Raw genomic sequence first — 23192 nt, 5'->3', positions numbered from 1 at the left:
ATGCATACAAACTATCTCTTTATACATTTTCTATGGTAAAGGAAACTCACTCCTCCTAGGCAGCTGATTTTGTCTCTGGGTTTTCCCAGATGTCCTTAATTGCTCTGCTCTGGACTATTGATTGAATACCTAATTGTCCACGGATTTTTCTCAGTTTTTCCCGATCATAAAATGTTTCCAAAATTACAAAAAATATCCCGATAATGCAATTTTTACCGATATGACATTGGGCGCACGACGGGTGTGACCGGTCAGCAGAACATGCTTACTCCTCCTAGGCACCTGATCCTACCTTTATCTATTTGAAGGTCCGTGCTGCTCTGCTTTAAATTTGTATTTAGTTTTTTGGTCTTTTGAGTTGGTTAACGGTTTGTTGTTGTCATTTTTTCATTGAAAGAATCATAGAAAAGATCTTTAAATATAAGGGCCCATCGAGTTGCCAGCGACAAGAATGATGGGCCATGATCATTGTACAGGTATAGTGCCTAAAGTCCTTTCTGACAATTGTTTGACCGAATACAGAGATAAGGAAGTAGCTTAAGCCACCTGGTGTCCAATAGATTAAAAATTTAAATAGCAAATTAGGAGCATGTCAATTTGGGCAAATTACTTACTAACTTATATGAGGATGACCCGACTGATGACGTATTTTTTTTTCTCCATGAAAGACGGTTACCTCATTTTAGCAACCAAGTCGAACGTTAAAACCATCAGGTACACTGAATTACATAAAAACAACACAGATATGAAGGTCCACTTTTTAAAAAAGGAATCGGACATGTTTTTGCATAGACTGCAACAGGCATTGCAAGCCTTTTTGAGTGATGCAATTGTCTCAGTGTCACCTAAAGTTGGGCAAAATAGGCCATGGCTACGCTAGAACTAATTGTTGGCACAGGATGAATGACCACCTTTAAGTTCTCCTTAAAAGATAGCTTAAAGGTGTTTAAATGTAGCTTAAAGACGATCTTTAAGCCACATTTAAGCTATATGTGTTGCTTAAAGGTGGCTTAAAGAAAGCGTAAAGATGGCTTAAAGGCAGCTTAAAGACTATCTTTAAGCCACCCTTAAGGACAACTTATAGGTCCTTAATGTCCAAACTTCTTTAAGCCACCTTAAAGCTACTTTTAAGCTACCTTTAAGGTACCTTTAAGCCACCTATAAGCCATTAAAAAAATTTAAATCAATATTGTGCCTAATTTACAAACAAAATGTATTAACTTTATGAAAGGAAAGGTATTAAAAACGTTTTTTGTTCTAGAAAATAAAATGAAAAAAAAAAACAACGCCCACGACGAGAATTAAACCCGGGACCCTTTGTTTACTAGCATCACCACACGTCCTCTGCGCCACGGCAACTTATATATATATATCAGTGGATATTGAATCAATGTATTGAATGTGTTTACTTGAAAAGATTTAGACAAACCATTGACAAACCATTCAGTTTGTAACAATCAATTATATCTAATTTATAAATTACATGAATGCATGTATTTAGAATGAAATACGGAACTTGGTCTTCAGTGAACAAACATATATTATACCTAAATGGAAACCGTTAGGCTCACTAGTAGGCTTTCTAAGTTAATAAATTTAAACCGAGTAGATATACGTTTATCTAATTTATAGCTATAAAAATGTAAGAAAGAAAATGAAATCATTTCTTTTATTAAATGCATTGAAACTATTAGGGTATTTGTTCAATTTCCCGCAATTTCCCGGTTTTCATGATCGCGGCGCCATTCCAGTATGTTTAAATATTTAATTGTATACATGATTTTTAAACTATCAATTCTATAACAAACAATAATACCAATTACCGGTGACGTATTTACTGCATGTGGCAGTTGCAAATGATGTATACATATACTTGTACATACATGTACAATTGTATTATGTACCAGGCCGGGTATGTGACATAATTACCCTTATACATATATTTAACTAATTAACCCCTATTTATGATCACCGGTACATTAATTAATTAGCCTCAAGATTTTAATCTTACAAAAATGTATCTTTAATTTGTAGACGTAGCATTTTTGAAACCCAGAGCTAGGAAATAATACTTTGAAAATGAATTACAAATGTGAATTAACTTTTAATCACTAGACTTATCGTATACTCATACATACTAAGATTCAACGCCTTTAGAAACCATGACGTGCACCTGGGCACACGACACACCTGTTGTGTATATCTTGTATATTCTGTGTTAGTTCCAGGGGTTTTCTTAAGTTGGACAAACAATAGACTTTAATTAGATATACACAAACGTGCACCTGGGCAAACGACTCAAATGTTGTGTTTATCTTGGATATTCTGTGTTAGTTCCAGGGGTTTTCTTAAGTTGGACAAACAATACACTCTAATTAGATATACGCAAAGAACAACACTATGTCTAGACAAACAAAGCAGTAATATCCTGCCCGATATAACAAAGGCAGTTGAGAGTATTTTCATCTTTAACATGTATCTAGCAGATCTAGAGTTAGACCTAGCAATTATGAAAATTGAAAAAAAAAACCTTCAACCGATTATCAAATTAAATCATGCATTTTTGGTTCATTATCTTTATTTTGTTTGATAACCGGATTAACAGAGAGAGAGAGAGAGAGAGAGAGAGAGAGAGAGAGAGAGAGAGAGAGAGAGAGAGAGAGATATTTCACTGATTTATTTATAATAGGAATCAAACATACTTTCATTAGTTTTATGCACAGATTAAGATACAGATACTGCGCTCACCCCTACAATAATTTTGAAACCCCCAAAAAATTATAAAGAATTTTATAACGGCAATCTGTGTCCATCGGAGCGGGTTTGATGATAGCGATCTGTGTTTATTGGAGCGACAATTAAAACCGCCTGTAGCAACCCCCCCCCCCCCCGTTCCTTGGAAATTGTATTATCAATCGGATGACCCCCATTCGTCCCTATAAAAGAGCTTTTGCATTTAATATATGTTTTTTTGTTCAGCTTGACCAAACTTCACTTAAAGGGAACTTAAAGATGGTTTAAAGACAACTTAAAGGGAGCGTAAATGCCACTTAAAGATGCTTAAAGGTGGCTTAAAGATGGCTTATAGTGACTTAAAGAAGTTTGGACATTAAGGACCTGTAAGCTCAGCTGAAATGTGACTTAAAGGTGGCTTAAAGATTGTATATCCTTTAAGCCACCTTTACGCCACCTTTAAGGACTTGCTTAAAGATTGTTTTTCGCCCTGTGTGTGTCATAGGTTATCATATGTTATTTTGATTATAATTGATTTTTGCCTTCTTTTTTTTTTTTTTTTGGCAATGCTGCTTTTTTGATTTTTTGAACAACTGAAGTGTAAAGCAGGTTAGTATATCTTCCCAGGACTCACTATTCTTGCCTGTATTGTTTGGAGATACTCAACAAAGCATTAATTGATGCCTGGCTCCTGGCTGTGGTATATATCGCCAATAAAATCATTATGAGGCATTGTTTGCATAATAATCTTTTTTACTTTTATGCTTTAAGAATTTTTGCAAAAAAAACCTTGATGACAAAATGTTTGTGTTTCTAATTAAATGTTTGACTATTTAACTTCAGTCAAATCGTGTTTCCCCTTTGTTTAAAGAATAGATATTCACAACGTAAAAAAAATAAACAACTTACGGGACGGATAACAACCCTGTGATAAAATTCATGCGATATTTTAATTCATAATAACTTAGTAAACTCTTGAGTTATTTTGTTGCATGATTTATTAAATTAAACTGAATAGATGACCATAGTGACAATACTTTGCAGTATAAAGTTGCTATTTGCATAGTTAAAAAATCATGTGTTCTCTTTTCAATGTCCAATCGAGCAAAGGTAGGTTCAAACATTCATCCATTACAGTTATTAGTCTTACATTGTACAATATAGACTATACCTTTTATTTTTCAGAGTGCATTCTATGTAAACCATATTAACGAACGTTTAAAAAATAGAATTAACTGTGTCTCTTTTTTTTTCAAAGGGGGAATTTTTAAACGTGCCATTTAACATGTGCCGTTTACTTTTACGAGATATAAACGATAATGACGTAATTGAAAATAAAACATAATGCATAAAAATATTGGGAGTCCTCTCTAAACAACATATACTAAAATATTTGACAAGATTGTTTACATATCATAACTCACAATATGACATTTTTACGGAGCTAATGTGACTTTTGTGCTAATCATTAGAAATGTTATTTATACTTGAAATGATTAAGAACATAGTCAAATTAGCTTGAAAAATATTTTGCTTTGTATATTGATCCTATGCACTGAGATGTGGAGTAACATTCTGCCCGATGTATTGAAAAGTATTTAAACAGAAAATAAAAAGTTTTAGATCTGATTCAAAAGAGTTAATGAATCTTACGATTTTGTATTTGACAGTCAAAACAAGACTTTAAATTGACCATTAGAAGTATGCTTCCTAGACCTACCCGCGTTATTAAAAGGGATATACACATTCTTTTATTATTTACCAACTATTCGAAACAACAAGGGCTGCAACTAAAAATGAATTAGTATATTTTTACTACAGACTCATTTTTTGTTAGAAATAGGTAATATCGACATAAAGTTGCGTTGTTAAAGATAGAACATTGAAGGGACAATTTTCTTTCTGCATTTTATATCTTTATATGATGCAAATGAATTGCATATAACGCTAGGGAAAACATATTATCGACGTGTAGTTCATTAATTCTAGTATAAAAATCATATATATAGGAAAAGAGGCTTCAAAACACAGAAAAGCACTGACAATGACATGCACGGCAACTCTACTTGACAAATGAAAAGGTATCTTGAATCAATAAAATGGTTGATTTTCTATCATATGCAGATTCTGTTCTATGATAAGATACATAATTATACAATGTATTTGCTTGAGACAATAACTCGCCAGAAAAAGGTCTAATATTGCTTAATATGTAAAAAGAACTACTAGTTTAGTACATGCATTCTCTCTCTCTCTCTCTCTCTCTCTCTCTCTCTCTCTCTCTCTCTCTCTCTCTCTCTCTCTCTCCCAAATCTTGAAATTTTTGGAATAAAGAACTTCATAATTACAAGAATTGTATTGAGGAAGCTGGTTGGTCAACAATTTTTTTTAATACCAAATGAGATTTTAATTAAAAATTTAGGTATAATAAGTTTAATCATTACTATTATATAGAAACAAAAAATAACAACAATCTTTATAAAGATTAAGAAATCTGTAAATTGTATGTTATATAATTAAATATTTCATTTTTACTCCATTCCAGGTATACCACGCTGGTAATCCAGGTTTTGACTCTTACTAAATTAAAAAAAAAAGATAAATACATGTAAATATTCAAATGATTGTTGTAAGTTTTGCGTAAATTTATCAAAGTACTGAAGAACTGATGGGAGTTGATTTTGTCGATGTTTATTTATTTTAAAATCACTGATATGTTATTTTGCATGACAAGTACATGTAGTTTCTAATTTGAATTACGCATATTTTTATAATATGAATTTTTGTACTTTTTCGACAAGAGTGTCGAGAAACACCCATATGAATCATGTTAAATAATATTTAAAGATAAAATTAATTCAGTAAAACTATGTATCAGTAATAGAAATATTTCTCGAAAATTGCATATGGATCCAAGCAATATTGAACTCTAGTCTCGTTCAACCAAACGCTCGGCTGACACCGTAAATCTCCGACAAGGATTTACAGAGACAGCCGAGCGTCGAGTTGAACGAGACCATATTGAACTCTGGCGTAGGAATACATACGACTACAAAAAATATTTAAATTGTTCGCACCATTTAAAATCTGACTATTTTCAAGGTATTTGTAAAAAAGTTTCCTTGAAAAACAACGCTTTAGCATACATTACATCAAATTTATCAATTATTTTCAAGAACTAAGTCTTGTCAGCAGCAATGATTTGTGCTGAGGTCTAAACACTGTTTCACTTTCGGTTTGTCTGAGTAACTGCATAGGAGAGTTGATTAAAATCAACTCCCAAAAATCACCTTAAATCGTGATTGCTTATGTTATCACTGACGTTTACTGTCGCAAAAAAGAGAATCGTTAACTTAGCTATAGGATATATGTATACCCATAAGACCAGTAACCTTTTCTGGGTAACTAGGGTTAAAGATTAAGGGAAAAGGCAATTGAGAAATAGTACAAAGTCAAATGGTATACTATGAAAGCTTGCCTGTTTTAATGGGATTTATTACGTATGGACAAAATGATATAGTTTGGTGATTGGAGCCTTTGTTACGGAAAAAAATAAGACTGGAGCTAGTATTTATAAAATAAATGCACATTAAACCCGAAAAAATTCCGTTATCTGAAAAGTATTTACAAGTGTGTTTGCAGACAACAGTATCTAAACATTGCCTGTATGGTGAACCCTTTTGATACATTGAGAAAAGTTTACCTTCCTTCACACATAATATAAAAAGGTCAATCGATTTTAGATAGAATCATCACATTTGTTAAAAGTTTCTTTTGTCGACTTCTTAAAGTAAAGAAATAAATTTACAAGTGGACTGCTAAATAGGTTGTAAACACGTAATGGACGGTTTACAAGAAGTAACTGCACATATAAACTCGCGAAACTTGAGAAATTAAAATAGGATGTTTGAAGACAAAAAAACCCTCAGCGATTTTAATGATGACGATTGCCTCATTTCAATATATCGACTTGGTGAAGAAATTATACCCAGAATATATGAATTGCCTTATTGGTGAGGTAAGATTTAGAACAAAAGATATAAAGAAATCCACTATATAGTTATATCAACGGGGGAAAATAAGGTGTTTCTATATATCCGGTGACAATAAAACTAAAATGCTGTAGATGGTAAAAGGCAGTTTATTTTAATTTTAGGTCGGTATGGGTGATTTCTGGGAATCCAAAAACTACACCCGGACAATCCGAAACCTAATTCCTCTCTCCTGACAATGGTGTATAACACAATATAAATAAGAATTGAAAACAATAGAAATAAGCACTTAAGCACGAGTGACATGTCATTGAGTAAAACTTCAATATGAGTGAGTCAATTAAATCAAAGGTAAGGTGTAAGAGTTAATAAAATAATTAAGCAATTATAGCTGAAGTGAATTATTGTCTTGTACAAAGGGAAGGGTACATTTATGAATAGGTAACAGTTACTCAAATTTCACTCCATGATAGGTATATCAAGTTCTTAAGGCCTCGCGATATTACTCCACAGGCAGTCTTCGAGAACGACTAAAATAGTGAATATTAATCAAAACAGAAGCGACAACAATAACCTGAATATATTGCCCGAGATCCATCGCTTTGAGTTATGTTTAAAATTTTAGATACAAACATATATACTCATGCCACCTTGGATAGTGTGTATGTACATTTATACCTACCCCCATCTAATATCAAAGATGTCATGCACGTGTATTTATAAAAATATGATTTTATTACCAATACATTCAAATTCGACAAAAGAAATGAAAAAATACGTTTATACTTTTTAACATAAACATGACTTAGCTAAGACATTGCTAAGTTTGCTTTATGTTACGGTATAAGGCATACTTCAGCAGGACTTATGTAGTTCCTAAGATGACTCCTAAGTCACACTTATGACCCTACTTAAGTCAAATCTTAGCATGCTTTATGTTACGAGCCCCTGATGCTTTAATACTTTTGTATAAAAAAACACAAATTTTAATTTCACGACTTATTTTAAAAACGACGTATTCAATTGTTGTTCGATGAATATGATAAATAATTATTTCTGAAATGTAAGAGAGAAACAATTAATTATTCCCAATCCCCCGAAAAATATATCTGTCTTGTGCGATGCCCTCGGAAAACATGGTTTTTCTCGGGGAATAATAGTGCTTCAGTTTTCCTAACCATTCATGCAATAAATATTTATTAGCATTTATTTAGATGCCAACATTACAATCTTTATAACTTTTATACTCAAAAACCTCTGTAACCATATGTTAACCATGATTTAAAATTTTTAGATGCCATGAAGAAGGGGTGTGCTTAGATTGGTTTCTTTGGTTTTTGGATTGGTCTATAGACATTGTTGTGCGATTCTTTGGCCCGATTCCGTACAGTAGTTCTTAAACCTTACGGGCCTACGTGACTGTACAAAATAAAAACAATCGATTTCTTCAACAGGATATGAACAACAGATGATGGATTTCAATTTACAGCAATTCAATAGTCTGAACAAACACAACGGCACCAACTGAATGATTCATGGCTTTTTAAAACATTGCAAAGTATACAATATAAAAAGCATTCGGAATTGTATGGATGTCATGAAAGATGAATGCAGTAGTAAAAATATAAATGAGTTGCTAATGAGTCGAATGTATTCACAGCTAAATGAAAGATATTTTCTTTCACAACAAGATATCTGTGAGCCAATGCTCACTAGTGATACCCCCGCTCTAATGTGAATATGCAAAATAAGCAAAGTCGTCATTTATCAGGAAGTTGACGTCCGAATGGTGCAAAAATATATCCTATGATATAGCATGCCTGAACAAAAGGTGTGTTAATATTTCAAGCATCTGCGATAAATAGTTGCTTAGAAAAATGTGACAGAAATTGTTGTTACGGACGGACAGACAGAACGACAGACAGAAAGACGGATAAACAGATAGACACACACATACACACACAGACAAGGGTAAAACAGTATACCCCTACTTCTTCGGAGCGGGGGTATAAAAATCAGCAATTGAGAGAGAATTGCCGTACATCTATAGATCACTTCAATTTACTACATGTATGATGTAAAAAAGTCAATAAATAAAAGTGCCAATAAATCACAACATATACTAATAACGCAATTCCAAAATTCAGAGAAAAAACAACCTTGCAGAGAGCTTACCCGACGTTTAAGTTTATTTTATTTTAAGAACAATGTACTGTGGGGAAAACATGTTCGATATTTCATACTTTTAAACTGTAGTGAAATACATGTTTGTTACTAACAGCGTAAATAAAGCTGTTATTTACAGTAATTCATCGTGCATTCCCATTGCATCGTTCTAAAATTTATAAAACTATTTTAATTGAATGGTAATAACATCTAGAAAAAATAATGATAAGGAAGCTTGAAAGCAAATTTAAATAATCAAAAGGTTATTGTCATGTTTGGCTTTTTAAGCGGGGTGTACGGTCAATCTTTAATAACTTTTTTATATACATGATATGAACATTAAATGATATTTATTTTATTCACAGCAACGCATTTATTCGAAGTAAAAACAACACATCGACACAAACTGAAAAGTAAACTAATATCGATTTCTGAAACATCGCAAACTTTAGTGTTTTGAAGTATTTGTCTCAACCTGTTTTGTGTGTTTGGTTTGAAATTCTCTGCGTCTCGCACGGTTTGGGTAGATATATAAATCTTTGCCGTATCCTTTCTGAGACAATATTTACTTCGTTGGACGATCCTAAATAGGTTGTATCTCAGAAGCTTAAAAAAGAGGCAGAGAGTGGGCGATAAAAATATGTATTTATTAAACGAGCGCAATCTAGTAAGTCTTTATTATAACAATAAAACAACCCGGGCTCGTTTAACAATATGAATAAAAAAACTGATCAATAAAATAAGGAGACCGTGGTTAATTACATAATAAACAATACTATTAACAAATAAATTGATACTGTAACTAATTTGGTCATAACCGTATTAGACTTGTAAATAGATAAGATCATTCCGTAAGAAGTCATAGTGAAAATGAAAGTGAAAGTACATTGTTTACAATAGTAACTTTTAGTCGGTCTTTATAAATCTATGATCGCACGATCTTAAATTGTATGATCTAAATATGTATACAAAAACATAAAGGGAACAATAGTTAACTCCTGTTAAAACAAATTAAAACACTTACACAGTATTAAGAAAAGGATTTTTGCACGTCATGTTTGCTTCTTTGACGATTAGCAAACGAATAACAAAAATGCCTATCTCCCTACATAAAAGAGTTCGAATTGTTTAGAACGCACTCGGCAAACATCGGCTGATTCCGTAACGTACATCGAGCGCAGAGTTGTTCTCTTCAGTTCACTATGGAATTACAGTATAAGAAATAAAATTTTGAAATTATAAATGGTTTGAAAGTGCGTGCGATCATAAAAAGCTTAAGAACAGTATCGCTACCTATAAACGCATACAAATTAATGAACATAATATAATGAAAAAAAAATATATATAATTCCTAAAACTATTGAGTTATCTGATAATAACACTTAAATTAAAATACTGATAATAAAATAAAATAAAATAGTTTACGCAATATAAAAACGTACAATACATAAGTTTACATACCTTGAAAAAGAGGCAGAGAGTGGGCAGTAAGTAAAGGTGTTTATTCAAAGAGCGCAATCGAGTAAGTGATGCGCAAAGCCCAACTCTCACCTTTAGTTCTTGAAAAACTGACCAATGAAATTAGTGACAATTGCGTATGTTTAGAAAAATGTAAGTAAAAACACGATTAACGCGTAATGTAATTCACACTTAGTAAGAACTACATTTTTGCTAAAGGGGCTCAACCTGAGTAAATAAGAGTTTCATGTATGACACCTGGTGTTTGGACAGTAAATTGTTTCACACATATTGGATAACAAAGAAATTAGTGACATCAAAGAAAAATGAGTATAAGAAGACACAAAATGACTTATCCTAAATAAACAATGCCAAATGTTACAATAAAAAGAATTAGCTTAGTATATGGGTCTTGGCCGTTAAAAATAGTAAAGGAATTTCACACGTTTAAAACCATTGATTTTAAACAGAATGATTGAAAAACATAACATATTCTTATATTCCAGAATTTCACACAGATTTATAAATTTTAGAAAATTAAGAGTTATAAAATCCTCTTTCTGATCATTTGAATTATTGAAATAAACGCTTTATATGAAACTGAATGAAAATATGTAAATATAACATAAAAAATATACTTGATTTGTCTCATTAGGCAAAGGAAATCACAGATAACTGAATCATACATGTGTCTTTAATAAAAAAAAAAAGGTGACGTAAATCAATTTTCGCGACTCCAAAACAAGGTAACGTAATAATGGGCAATCCGTCCAGGCTAGTAAACAACGGACGCGCAATGCGACGGTTCGCTATCATAACGGGGATATGGAATTGCGAATTATTTACGGAATAAGGAATCATTCTTTGAGTATTATGAGGTGATAATTTCGGTCGGGGCGTGGTCTAATCCAAAAAAGCCCGAAGGGCTTAATGATAGATTTGACCACGTCCGACAAAAAATATCATTCTTATAATAATCACAGAATGATTCCTTATTACTTATATTTATATATTTTTTTTAATTTGTACACTTTAAAACAGTATTATTTTAAAACAACTTTTTTCTTATGTAGCACATGCTATGTATTAATTACTACGCGGCGCATCCAATACGGTTTCTGGGTTATGCTATAAGACACGCCCATTTTGTGTCACTCATAACTTATGAAGTTATTGGGTTTTAGGGTTCAGTATTGATTCGTAATGTTATCAGAGACAAAGACAGTTGAAAATGTAAATATTGTGAAGTAAAATTAGGTAAAACATCTTTAGCTTTCTTCCTACGGACGGAGAATATCACAAGTGACCTTTTGATGCCAGCAATAATTTCGGAAATGAACTTTGCCCAAAATTAAATTTGTGAATTCTTTGTTGAGCCAAGGAAATTATGGCGATCTGTTTTTAAATCCTTTCATGATTTTTGGTTTGTTTCTTCATATAACAAAACAAAATGTTGACTGAGTTTTCGGGAAACATTGATTATATTAGCCCCTTGGGATGAATATATTGCCCTCCGCTTCGCGTCGGGCAAAATTTCGTCCCTTGGGGAATACTACAATCAATGTTGTCCTCAACCCCAGTCAATATTTGTATAAATTATACTCTATAACCGTCGCGTTGAAGCGTTTAGTTAGATTAGACTTGGATGTTTCAAAATCAATAACTAAGTTTGTCATGATGCAGAAAGCAAACTCATAAAAAGATCTATTTTTTTTCAAACGCAATCAAAACACAATAATGATTACTTTTCATCACATATTGGTAGAAAATGTCAATATCGTTGTCAAAAATCATCCGGATAGTTATACTTTTTATGGTCAAGTTTATGATGTACAGTACATGTAATAAGGCTTTTGAATTAATAAAAGCAGATAAACAAGGTTGAAAAAATTTGTTATAAAATATGTTACTACTCTCAGTGTCAACAAAGCTGTTATTTGTATTAACTAAATTATTCAATGGATTGCAAGTTATGAACATTGACAAATGGATAGATATTCAAATTTGTTATAGAAAAGTGATCTTAAGACATTAATAATAAGAAAGCTGTAACGTAAATCTCGGTTATAAACAGCGGACGTTTCCAAGAAACATGGTCATAGGCTGATAGAATATTATCGAATATAAGCTGTTTTACATAACAGAACATTGTGGTCTAGATCTTTAGCAGATATGTATGCACTCATAAAATGGAGAGTGAATGTTTGATTTTGTGTCCCTACTGACATTGTTTACTTTTAAAGCTATTCATTCAAATTTCAGTTTTGAAAATTCGATATCATTATTAAAGATATACAATTTAAAGCTGGGGATTATATTGATAGACACCCAAGAGGGGGATCTTGACTGAAGTGATCTTCGAGGACAAATATCAATTTTAGTTAGAGAGCCTAAAAGAGCTTTAGGGAGTATGAGTCTAGCCCGTTATTTTTTCCTCAATCCTGTTTATAATTCCTTATGAAATAATTAAGAAATGAAATCAATGTCTACCCAAGTTATACTCGTATAACCTGGGTTGGGGCAATTTACGCTTTATAATCCGCGAAGTGGATTATAAAAAAGCGTAAATTGCTCCAACCCAGGTTATACGAGTATAACTTTGTTAGATATTGAGTTCATTCCTTATAATTTAATTTTCTGGAATTTGCTGTACAAATTGAGTCCGTTTTACTTTTAAAAATGATATAAATCTGTTCAAAATTCAAACGTAACGTCAAGTGAATTAGTACGTTGGTGCATTGTGACGTGTCTTGTGACGTGCAAACCAGGTTATACAAATTTAACTAAATTTTTCTATCCAATCAAATGCCGCGTTACAACCAGGATTAAATTATTTAAGAATGACCATAAGAAACCTGAATCAAATTTACTAGATTTATATATGTTGTTATAAATATGTTCACTTATTTGTATGGCAACGAAGTATTTCACAAAAAAATGCGATGTGAAGAAAACGCTGGTTGGTACAATTATACCCAATTATGATATTTCTATCTAACGCACTATTTTTCTGCTCGATACAATCCCATGACAGAGGAAATAAACAGCGAATATCACAGGAAACGAATATTTATATCCATTGGGTAGAATAGCCCAAGACGTGCCTTTGACATGAACAAACGAATGAATTCGATTCTAAAATAGTTCAATGTTTTATATTTTACGGTCATAAATCTAATTGTTCTATAATGTATTCATATGAATTAAAACCGATATTGACATAGAAATTAAAACATTCACGACGATTTTTTAAAGATGATCACCTATTTACACAAAACATATACTGTATCAACAAATGTCAGATTTTTTTTTTTATGGGGGGGGGGGGGATACATTGTTTTTCTCCTGAGAATAATATACCGGTATTGCATTTCTCTAACATTCAACATTCAAGCAATAAGTGTGCAACATTCTTCATATTTCCATTTACTTAACGGAATTCATATTTATGTACAGATAACCTTGTCACTGTATTTCTACCTTTTTTTTTTAATTTTGAAATTGTCATATCAACTCATGTTCGATCCATTGCTAAATATTTTTAATCTACGCTTTCCCTGATGAACATTCATTTAGAATATTAATCAAATATATGTCTTATATGGTAATCCTGCTTTTTATGTACTTAGATGTACATTTATACATAGAATTCTTATATCACTCATACAGTATTACATGTTACACATGTACATCTTAAATTATACTATAATTCTTATTATGGTTTTGACATCAACCAATATTTCAAACCGAATAAAACATCAGTCTTGAAGGTGTTAATTGGTATAATGTGTAACTTGTTTAATTTACTTGAACTTAAAATAATACTAGTTCCTCATGAATGATAAATTTTCTGTTTAATATCCGATTAGCCTAAACAAGATAAAAACAATAGTATTTTTCCAAAGTCACAATCGTTTTGATCGGACCCCGCAAATAAAGCCCTAATTTCGGTCATATCATCGCACTTTGTTGAAGTGTTTTTTTTTCAAAATGTGTTGACTTTGTCCAAATATTACACACACTTTCATTTTGTAAGTGCGTATTTAGTTAAATTGCTTTGTAATATTGCATAATATTAAAAATCCAAATCTCAAATGGAGCTCCTTTTTCAATCATTTTTCTCCTGTTTAATGATAACCCAGCCCACCAACTAGACTGACACACACTTTGCAAGACGTATGGCCTTTGACCTCCATCTAAAAAGGAACCCATAGATTTTCCAAGTTGTCGTTGAATCTTAAACTTTTTTATCAATATAAGAAGGCAATTTCTTGGTCCTTGTTGCACAAGTGAAGCTGCATCCATACAAAAAAACCGAAAATTTATTGCGCAAAAAAAATTGCGCACGGTTTTGCACTTATAGATTAATTAAGGAATAGATTCTCTGAAATATTTTTAGCATTTAGCGAAGACATTCCTGGGACGTTTCACAATTTTGGATGGCATTGCTTGCCTCGGATTTTCTTTCAAACTCCATCATCCTTTGGTCTTAGATACTCTCTAAACCTTTCGGAGTATACTGTTCTAATCAAAAGGACTATCTAGGAACAAATTATATTTGAATCAAATAAAGTAAAATAGTAGTATTTACATATCTTATGTAAATGCTGAACTCACTCGGTTGCTCTACTTTGAATGATCGTGACATATGTTATGACCTACATTGTACTATCACAAATAATTTCAAAGTAACTTTAATCGCCTGAAAAACCACAACGTATGTCTTAGTAACAGAAAGAGCACCACAAGATATCATTTAATCTTTTATTCAGGCCGATCGTTCATCAAAAACGTCAAAAGAAGGTTCCCTTCGTGAAAATGAATTCAACACTTGCTGGTCAATCAGCATTTTCATTGCCAATAGGCATGTCAACACCAGCTGATCCTGACTTCCGGTTAGATCCGAGCATCCACTCCTTCTACATCAATATGTCATCAACGCTCCTGTAACCATCTTGGCAGGTGACATAAAAAGAATAGCAGAAGTGGTCAAAAAGGCCATTAAAGACTCTATCCACGATGGAATTTCAAACACGATTGATAAAAAAATGAACCATTACGAAACCACCTCAACAACTACAAATAGAAAACACGAAGCATCGTAGAGATTTAGACGAGCTAGAGCATTATCGATGACACTCACTTAAAAGGTTATCTGGCATCGATGAATCCATTTCAGAAGATACCGAGGTAAAAACACTAGAAGTTAACTCAAGAGCAGGAATTAAACTTTCCCAATGAGAGTATAAACCTCCACCGCGATGGAAACCCAAAGAAACAAAGAATAAATTATCGCAAGGCTAAACTCGGTCAAAAACAACTTCCATATTCTACGAAGTGCAAAACTATGTCAAATTAACGTCCAAACCAAGAGGATCTCGGTAAGTAAATACATCATAGAGTACAGAGACAATCAAAGTATTGAAGTACTGACGGGAGTTGATTTTATCGATTATTATTCATTTTAAAATCAGTGATATGTTACTTTGCTTGGCAAGTAGTTTATAATCTGTCTTAGAATTATTTTTATAATATGAATTCTCGGACTTTTCCGACAAGAATTTTGAAGAAAAAAAACGTATGAATCGTGTTGTGTAATGATTAGAGATAGAATTGATTCCATCAAACTATGTATAATAAGTAATTGAAATAATCAAAGCATTGTATGGATCCAAGCAATAATGAACTCTAGTCTTGTTCAACCAGATGCTCGGCTGTCTCCGTTAATCTGCAAAAAGCAAGAGAATGTGTACACCCGCTCATTTGGTAGCTTGATGACGCGACCTCTAAATATAGAATGACTCTCTGCTTGTGGAGATTTACGGATACAGCTAAGTGTTAAACGAGACTTTATTGAACTCTGGCGTATGAATACATACGACTGCAAAAATATCTAAACTGTTCGTACTATTTAACATCTGACTATTTTCAAGGTATTCATAAATAAGTTTCTTAAAAACTAATGCTTCTTCAAGATACATTACATCGAATTTTTTTATTATTTTCAAGAACTAAATCTTGTCAGCGGTGATGATTTGTGCTTAGGTCCAAACAGTGTTTCACTTCCGGTTTGCCAGAGTAACTGCATAGGAGAGTTGATTAAAATCAACTCCAAAAAACTTGTATCTATTCAGGTAGTTGTGTCGTAACGGCAAGCTGAAGAAAGCATGGCCATCAAACGGGAACTTTCAAGATTTCCATTAGGACAACTCCGACAAGGTACGCCACACACGCGTGGAATCGGACTGTTTCTTTCGGCCACGTTCTGTTCCTCGCAGTCGTTGTCGGCGCCATATTCATCCGAATTAGTACCAACATCGAACATCAAGATACCTTTGATTCCAGCAACTGAGTTTTGAATAACAATATGTGAACAAATACTATTATTGCATTATATAAATATATAATATTGTTGATAGCCGTGATGTATAAAGCATATTCTATTTTAATCATGTGTAATATATAATACATATATAGGTACATCATTTATTCACATCCCGTTCCATGTTTTGCTCTCAATAGCGTTTTTGAATGGGGTTTTTTCTGCAACCTCAAATTACAGATCTGTAGTTCAAAATATATGTTCTACTCAATACTCCATTTCAGGTTTTGTTTACAATTATCTCTCATCGTGTTTATTATATACCCTCCGTTTGAATTTACTGTAATGTAAATAACACATTTTGCATATGCTGTTAACCGGAATCAAACGGACGCTATCTTGAATACTCTTTATATACCAATGCAAGATTGTTGCATTTGGATACTGTAACTTTTTATTCTGACGTCAATATTTTACTTTATTTAGATGAAAATCTTTCTTTAGCAAACAATAAAACGTTTCTTAAAGCTATTTAAGAATTTATTTCAGCATCAAAATCATTTCCTCCATATCGCAATTTTTATAAACACTGTTACGTCAGCCCTTAATTTTTCATAAATTGTAGTGTTCTTACAAAGACTGTTCATCCTGGGCGCATTACAGTCGGTTCAATCATATATTTTACAATATACATCATAACATAGTATAGCATTGAAATCTCAAAGCATAGTATACAATCTCATAAAGTCGCATTCGTCATAGAATACCATAGCATACCAAAGCATAGCATACAACATCATTTTAAATCGGTTTTAAATGTTTTTATTTGAAAGAATAAATGTCCAGAATGCACATTAGTAGTAACTGTTGAATTTTTCTACTAGACAGACATATATTTTTTTATAACTGCTTACATAATTTGGTCACTCTCTGACGCTTTGCCGACATTAAAAGCATGAGAGAGAGAGAGACAGAGAGAGAGCGAGAGACAGAGAGAGACAGAGACAGAGACAGAGAGAGAGAGAGAGAGGAAGAGAGAGAGATTTCCAGTCTTTACTATGCATAAAGACACACCAAGAGAGCCCAGGTTTCAGTACTTCAGTACTTTGATTTTTATTGCAGGGAAAGCGATGAAAAGTTTTTTTTAATATAATAATTTTAACATGTGTGTACAACACAATGCATTTATAGGAATGCAAGTACCTACACAATAAAGAACAATTATATCATTATTTATCATTTGCTACATGTACTTTTATACAAAAATAACAATGATATTGTTTTTAAAACTATTTTAGAGTAAGCAACTCAAAACACAAGTATCAGAAAAATGACAAATGCTATAATAAAGTAAAAAAAAATTTCAATTTTAAAGATTAACACAATTATGCACATTTGACAACATTTACCTAATAAAAATGATACAAAAGAGTTTAAAGAAAGATTAAAGATGAACAAATGTTGTTTGTGGTGTTCACATCATACAAATGCATAATTGTTATTTACCTAACCATAATAATGCAAAAAAATAATAAAAACTAACCATTCCTTATTGAATTCAGATAAGAAATTAAGTTCATATGAAATTAAAACATGACATGTAAATTTACTCTAAAAATACAAGACCAACTAAGAAAATTATCCATAATCATTAATTGTATTTCTTTTAAAAAAAATGAATTTTAATAATTATCATGAAGAATGGCGGCTATTAAAAATACAAAATTATAGATATAGTATTATTTAGTCAAAAAAGCAAAAAAAAAAATACTGAAAAACTGTTATGCTAGAAATGTGCATACATATTAGATTATCAAACAAATTGCTGCGGTGAGAAATATCTTTATTTGTAATCAAATCTCACAAAACACAAACTTATTAAAAGATCTGTTTTGTGAGGTTTCGTAATTATTACAGTCTTAATGTAAATCTGACAACTTCAGGTTCTCTTACATTTCTTTAAAAATTCGGAACATTTCGTCTGATAAACAAAAATATGTCGCAGAAGAATTGTAGTAATAACAGTTCCCATGTAGATATGATAACCCCGCGATGTTCTATTTCTGTGAGGAATCATAGTAATACAGATCCCCGGATGATTGACGAAACAGAGACTCAATTTCTTTGTTGATCTCCGCAAATGATGGTCGCCCAGATGGCTTCAAGCTCCAGCACTTTTTCATAATTTCATAGTGTCTTTTATAAAGAAAAAAAAAGTACAAACAATAAGAAATGTTTGAATAACATGTGTGTGTGTGAAAACTTGTGATATTTTTTATAAAATTAGAACCAGATTCTGAATAAGTTATTAGCAATACGTCGACTTCTGCAAGTCATAAAGTCGAAATCTTTCTATGAAATTTCAAAATCTTTAATCATTGTCAGGTCAAGTCTTGTCCAATAACAAAATTTAAAATGAGAAATCTATTTTGATTATGATATTCCCTAATCCATTCATAATTTACATAATTGAATCAACCACCATTTACACATTTTGATTAGTGTAACTTTTTTGGGTAAACGTGGTAACAAAGTTTCAAATCATTTTAACCTTTCAATCGTTGAAAAAGAAAACAAATAATGTTTTCATTCAAATGATTAAACTTTTCACTTTTGGTTTATCCCTCAGTTTCGAAAAAAAATATTTTAAGTTATTTATCCCTCTTTTTCAAAGAAAAAATTCTCAGTTATTTTAAGTTATGTGAATATATCTTATTGACTTGCAGATTGCTGATTTATCATTTCCTTTGAGCAGATAGTGATTGCTTACGTTTAAGAGCGGATAAGTTGTGATACAGTGTTTGAAAACTCACATTGTTGTGTGACATTAATAGCCCCGATGTCACATGAGATATTGTTATATCCTATTAATTTAATTCTGGTTGTGACGCGGCATTTGATTGGATAGAACAATTTAGTAAATTTGAATAACCTGATTTGCACGTCAGAAGACAAGTCACACTGCACCAACATAAAAAAAACTTACTAATCCTTTTGACGTTACGTTTGAATTATAAACAGATTAGTATCATTCTTTTAAATTAAACGATCCCAATTCGTAAAGAAAATTACAGAAAGTTAAATTATAAGGAAGGAACTCAATGTCTTACCAAGCTATGAATGTATAACCTAAATTGGAGCAATTCACGCTTCTTTTATAATCCGCGGATTATAAAGCGCAAACTTCCCTGACCCAGGTTATACTCGTATAACTTGGATAGACATTGAGTTCATTTCTCATATAAATATTCGTGTTTATAATTCTTACTAATTAAAAGTCTTATAGTACGAATGTTTTTTTCAACCGGTCAGACAATATCGATGTTGACTGGTCTATCAGTGCAAATCGAAATTGTTTGGCCACTACGTCAGTCATCTCCAATCAATTTTCGTTTAAAATCGGAAATAGCCGAAATTTAGTGCAAAGCTGTCGTTTGATATGATACGAAAGATTGCGTCACATGCTGTTTAGTGCATATCATTCAAGTTAAGGACATAACAAAACAGTTATTGACTGGGACTCAATCAACATATGAAATGTTGGACCTGGAGGGAAAAAAAATATTGCCTCAGGCCTGTGGCCTCAGGCAAAATTTTCACCTTCAGATCAAGCAATTTATATGTCGCCCTCATATCCAGACAATAACGGTATAATATTGAACATGTATCCATTTTGACCTTAATGCAAAACAAAATTAACTTCTTTGTTGAAAATAACTTACAAGTCGTCGGTATATTCAGGTTTACTCAGGCGGTTTCCTTGTTTGATCCATTTCGGAAGATCTCTGCCTCTTACATCTTCGTAAGGTGTTGAACCTAAAATGAAATGCAATATTATCACTAACATGATGTAATTAAACATCAGATACGCACAAAAGACAACGTGTATATTATAAAATTACAGGTAAGTAGATTATAAAAAACTACATGTTCATGTATATTATGCAAGCCTAATTGCAGATAAATATACATGTATTACAAAAGACTGCATATATATTATACGAACTTGTTTACAGATCAATAGATTACAAAAAATTACATGTATATTAACATACGTGGTGTAAGGTGTACAACTCTCTTATATCATATTTAAAACTTGTTCCTGACTTTACAAATATCTGAAGTAATCTTACAACATAATATCATCAAACACTATTCAAAGGAAAACAAAGAGGTGAAAACCGTATTTTGATATAATTTTGATTATTGCTATGTGCAATTTGAAGCATTTATTACACCTACACTGTAACTCCATCATGAATAAATTTTTTTCTACAATGAATCAAATTTGATTAAATTCTCATCTGACCTATAGAGAAGATTTCCCAGATGGTTATTCCATATGACCAAACATCACTCTTCTCAGAGGCAGTTCCAGTTTTGTTCAAGCATTCAGGGGCCATCCATTTTACGGGGATTCTTTCCTGTAAAATATGATTTTTAAATTATATATTTTTTCATGAAACACTCAATTGAATGTTGACATCAGTCACATTATATTTCAAATTTAAGATTATTTAAGTTTATTATATACAATTCTTTCATATATAAAATGTCAGTATCAATGCCGAATTTAATTTATGTGAAATGTATTATACAATGTATAACAATGATGTTTAATTTTCTTTCCATTCGCATATCTCTCTTTAAATTTTACTTTCAAAGCATGATATATCCTGAATTAGTTTACGAATGCAAGTTGTTGTCAAGATTTCTTGTCAATCTTTTTTAGATTTGAGGTTTTAAAAAAAAAAAAAAAAAGTATAATTATACGAGTTTTTATAAGTTTTTTTTTGGCAATGAAGGAGGCTAGGTAGATCCCTCAAGTTAAAAAAAATACCTTAAAGTTTAAGATATTATTTAGTCAAATGTGCACTGTTATGGGTAAGACATTTAGTTAAGATTCCATTAATTCTAGCTTTTAGATTTAACTATATATACTATATCCATATACAGAGTTCTTTGTCTAAAGTAGATCAATTCAGTCTAAATTGACCACAAAGATCCAACCTAATTCACTGACCTTTTTGCCTGACTCATCCTCATCGTCACCTTGCCTAGGACCAAATCCTGCTATTTTCGCACTCAAGCTCTTGTTCAGAAATACGTTTCTAGCTGCAAGCCTCAGGTGGATAATCTTAATGATATAAAGAGGCATTAGATATTGAAAACCTCTTATTCTTACATGTGTTATATAAAATTCATGAATATCAAGGTTCTGAATTAACTAGGTTGCTACCAATGAACTGTATGGAATGAATTAACGTTAAAATTAACTTACTCATTTTTTAATATGATTTGTTTAGCTAAGAACTACAGTTTTCTAAAGAAGAAAAATCCATAGAGTTTAGCATTGAAATTAGAATAATTTCCATAAGAATACATACGACTACAAAAATATCTAAATTGTTTGTACCATTTACAATCTGACTATTTTAAAGGTAATTTATAAATCAGTTTCCTTGAAAAACAATGCTTTAGCATACATTATATTGATTTTATCAATTATTTTCAAGAACTAAGTCTTGTCAGCGGCGATGATTTGTGCGTTGGTCCAAACACTTTCACTTTCGGTTTGTCAGAGTAACTGCATAGGAGAGTTGATTAAAATCAACTCCCAAAAACAGGGCACGAGCTTTACTTGAATGACAAAGAATTGTGAGCCCTGTATCTTGCTTTTAACCCTACGGCTGACTCTCAAATTTCATTTGATCATTAGAAATGTATTCCTAAAGCAATGTAAATGCTTGAAATAGAGGAATAACATTTGACCAAAATCATGACCATGCCCCTTCAATGGCATGTAACCAAAATTGTTAAACACCAAATATTAATCAAAACCCTTCATCTACATGGGTACGTAAGATGAATCTAATGACTATTAGTTATAAAATCAGGACTAATTAATATATGTTCATGTGAATCTCACATTTTTCTTCACAAAAATGACAAATTGTCAAATGTTAAAACTTAAAAAGTGTTGTTCTTATTATAAAGGGTTTTCATCTACAGTTTGACAATAAAATGACAAAAATAATGATAATTTTTTATGATGATGAGTTAAATGATTACATTTTTGCAAAAAATTCTAATAGGAATAGGGGAAAAAAGTCTTTATATTATTTTTGATCGACTTCACAATTGAAGACAAGAGCATGTTCCTTTAATTCTGGATGGATTACCCCACTGGACAGAAAAATAGTGGCATTCTTTGGTAAGATAAAACAAATTATGTCATCGAATTTTTCCCATTTTTTAGCATTTCATCTCCTTATGGTGGGATCAAAAACCAACAATTAAAAAAACTTTCAGGCAGGTTTTCTGTACAAACCTCTAAGTGTTTTACTACGCATTCTTTAGGTTTTCCATGCTTGTTTATAGTAGCTTTGTAAATCATCGTAAATCCTCCTGTCTTCAGCAATGTTTCCAGAATGACATTTTCCATTCGGAAATGCCAATCAGGTTCTTTTTCATAGGCATATTCCCCATGCATATAGCTTTAATCCTGGTCATATCCTCCC

At 31.9% G+C, this 23192-nt stretch overlaps 2 protein-coding genes across 3 annotated transcripts in view; both read right to left on the bottom strand.

Annotated features, from left to right (window-relative positions):
• The window catches only part of LOC117684039 (uncharacterized), a 168959-nt gene that overhangs the window by 72486 nt on the left and 73281 nt on the right, over positions 1-23192 (bottom strand). The gene's annotated exons all lie outside the window — the stretch shown is intronic.
• On the bottom strand, positions 18461-23164 carry LOC136272205 (tyrosine-protein kinase receptor Tie-1-like). Its single transcript, XM_066073421.1, has 5 exons — positions 23003-23164; positions 21695-21808; positions 20981-21095; positions 20394-20487; positions 18461-18867 (listed from the first exon to the last, which is right to left on the bottom strand). Exons 1-5 carry the CDS (start codon positions 23162-23164, stop codon positions 18729-18731), a joined length of 624 nt encoding a protein of 207 aa, XP_065929493.1. The 3' UTR covers positions 18461-18728.

The sequence above is a fragment of the Magallana gigas genome, chromosome 10, assembly GCF_963853765.1.
Source record: "Magallana gigas chromosome 10, xbMagGiga1.1, whole genome shotgun sequence".
NCBI classification, from domain to species: Eukaryota; Metazoa; Mollusca; class Bivalvia; order Ostreida; family Ostreidae; genus Magallana; species Magallana gigas.
Note: the sequence above shows the minus strand (reverse complement) of the source record. Positions and strands in the feature narration are given on the sequence as shown.